Source organism: Lottia gigantea, assembly GCF_000327385.1.
Source record: "Lottia gigantea unplaced genomic scaffold LOTGIsca_47, whole genome shotgun sequence".
NCBI classification, from domain to species: Eukaryota; Metazoa; Mollusca; class Gastropoda; family Lottiidae; genus Lottia; species Lottia gigantea.
Genome location: NW_008709640.1, coordinates 1 through 2,454, shown reverse-complemented (window position 1 = coordinate 2,454; position 2,454 = coordinate 1). Strand labels below are relative to the sequence as shown.

At 33.3% G+C, this 2,454-nt stretch overlaps 1 protein-coding gene across 1 annotated transcript; it reads right to left on the bottom strand.

Annotated features, from left to right (window-relative positions):
- Positions 1 to 153: 153 nt before the first annotated feature.
- On the bottom strand, positions 154 to 591 carry LOTGIDRAFT_79467 (hypothetical protein; the record flags this gene model as incomplete). Its single annotated transcript, XM_009061238.1, has 1 exon — positions 154 to 591. A coding segment is annotated over one exon (438 nt), but the record flags the coding sequence as incomplete, so codon positions are not given.
- Positions 592 to 2,454: the final 1,863 nt, after the last annotated feature.

Sequence of the window (2,454 nt, the reverse complement as noted above, 5' to 3'; positions counted from 1 at the left end):
AACAATGGTTGAGATTCTTTACATCTTACGCGTTTTTCCTTTTTAGACTTTCCTGAAACCTGACCAATTACCAATTTATTACTTCCGGTTGTGGCGGTTTGGCGGTTGGTATCCTCATCAGCTTAGATTTGACATGGGGATATTTTGACCATTGCTGTTAATAGAATTAAGTCTTGATCTCAATTTTATCCAAAATAATTCACTCGTATCTTCATTTTCATCCCAAAGAAGATACTCTTCATTTCTCACCAACCACCATAATTGTTTATTCATATTTTCAATAGAAATGTCTTCCAGTAATACGACTATCACATTACCAGCGTTTTCATACAGAGTTTTCTGCATAGCCATATTGGTTTCAAACTCACACCACTGATCTTCACAAAAATTATTCGACAAACATATCATAAAAAATCGACTTTTGTCTAAGTTGGCTAACGTTGTACCCATTTTACATTCGTTCGCTTGAACATTTCTTTCAGTAATAAACACTTTGAAAGATTCTTGTTCTTCTAGTCTCTTCACAATCGATTCCAAAACCACATCATACTGTTCTCGAGCACAGCTTACAAATATATCGTGTTGATAGTCAGATTCACATATCACGTTTATTTGTCTTTTATGATAAGTAAATAAATAGATGACGTATCGTAATCTCCAACGATAGCGATATACTAGAGCTAAACCAAAGAGTAAAATTATTATGAGAAAACAAGTTGTTTCTATAGCTACACTAATTTCACGAGTTAAAGAACACGCCTCTTTTCGTAATCTAAATGAAATTATAGTTTTATTAGTGCCGCGACATGTATATTCATAAGGATAGGATTTCAAAATAGAATGATTCTTTTTGACAAACTCAATAAACCACAGCAAATCACAATCACAAATATACGGATTCTGAATCAAGTTCAAAAATATTAAATTCTTGGGCAGTTCATATTCTTGAAATGCAGTGAATTGATTTCGGTTCATGGACAAATATTTCATGTTTTTGAACGGTACAAAATAATCCTTAGGAATATGTGGAATGCCATTATTACCAACGTCTAAACCAACCAAATGAGGTATTACAATTGGCCAGGATTTAGGTATATACAACAATCCAGAATTACTGACATTCATATATTTCAAGTTGGGAATGTCACTAAACATTATTGCCCATTCTTGAGTTTTCAGCCTCCCAACATAATTTTCCGATATGTCCAAATGTGTAAGCTGTGGGCAACCACCAAATACGTGTTGGATGTTGACATCTTTGGTCTTAAATTCTAAATAATTTCCTTTTATGTAAATTCTCTGTAGGGTTTTACTCCTGAACGCAAATGGTTGAATGGAGACAAAACTTGCAATATTGTCCAAGGCAATTCTTTCAATCGATTTCAGATTTTTGAAAATATCTGTATGTAATGTATTAATTCTGGTTTCTGAAACGTTGAAAATCTTTAAATTTTCTAAACAATTCACTTTCTCCATTTGTAAGGTGCTCAAGCAGTTTCGGTCCAAAAATAGGCCCTTCAACGATGGAAAATAAGGTGAGGTTTTATTCTTACAAAACTCTGGAAATGTTGTTAAGTCATTGTAGGATAAATGGAGATACGAAAGCGATTTAGATACACTAAAATTTGCCAATTTCAGATAGTTTAAGGATAGATCTAAAGTTTCCAGTTTGGGCAAGTATTCGAATAGACGGTTAGCATTAAAACTTCTGATATGATTAAAATTCAGCTGAATGAATTTTAAATTAGAGTCTTTGAAAGGTAGAAACAGTTTATCTGAAAATTCCGGTAAAGAAACATTGTTCAAACTGAGTGATTTCACTGATTTAGAAATACCACTGAATGATTTCAATAAAACATTGTATGTCAATGGGTTATGGCTTAAATCCAAAATCTCTAATGTCTTGAAAACACGGAAAAGTCCCTCTTCAATATAAGACAAATTACTTAATTTAATTTCCAAATATCTTAATCTTGTGTGTGATATATTCACTAACATATCAGAAGTCAGTGATGGTAAATCATTGTTATCAAATAACAGCACAGTTGTATTTTTAGGTATTTTTGGTATGTATTTCAGACTCTGTCCAGAACAATTCGTCTGATACCCTACAGACACTTTTGAACAGAAGCACAACTCGGTACTTCCATCCCAGACACAGGGTACGTTAAGATTTTTAGGATGTTCACTTAATTTCATTTGACCACAGTTGTCCGCCGAAATACACAACAGAAAACAACACAGTGTAACAACTCTGGTGAGAAGCATTGCTGCCAACATTGTAAATATCCTTATCTATATAGCTCAAAGCTTGATAACAGTTTCTTGCTCTTGATATAAGAAGCACTGTAGAACAAAACTAAACTTTAATCGAAACAAGACACACGTTCATATAAGGAAATATGTCCTCGTGATCACAAACGAAACCAGGTCTTTTTCCTCCATCAATCAACG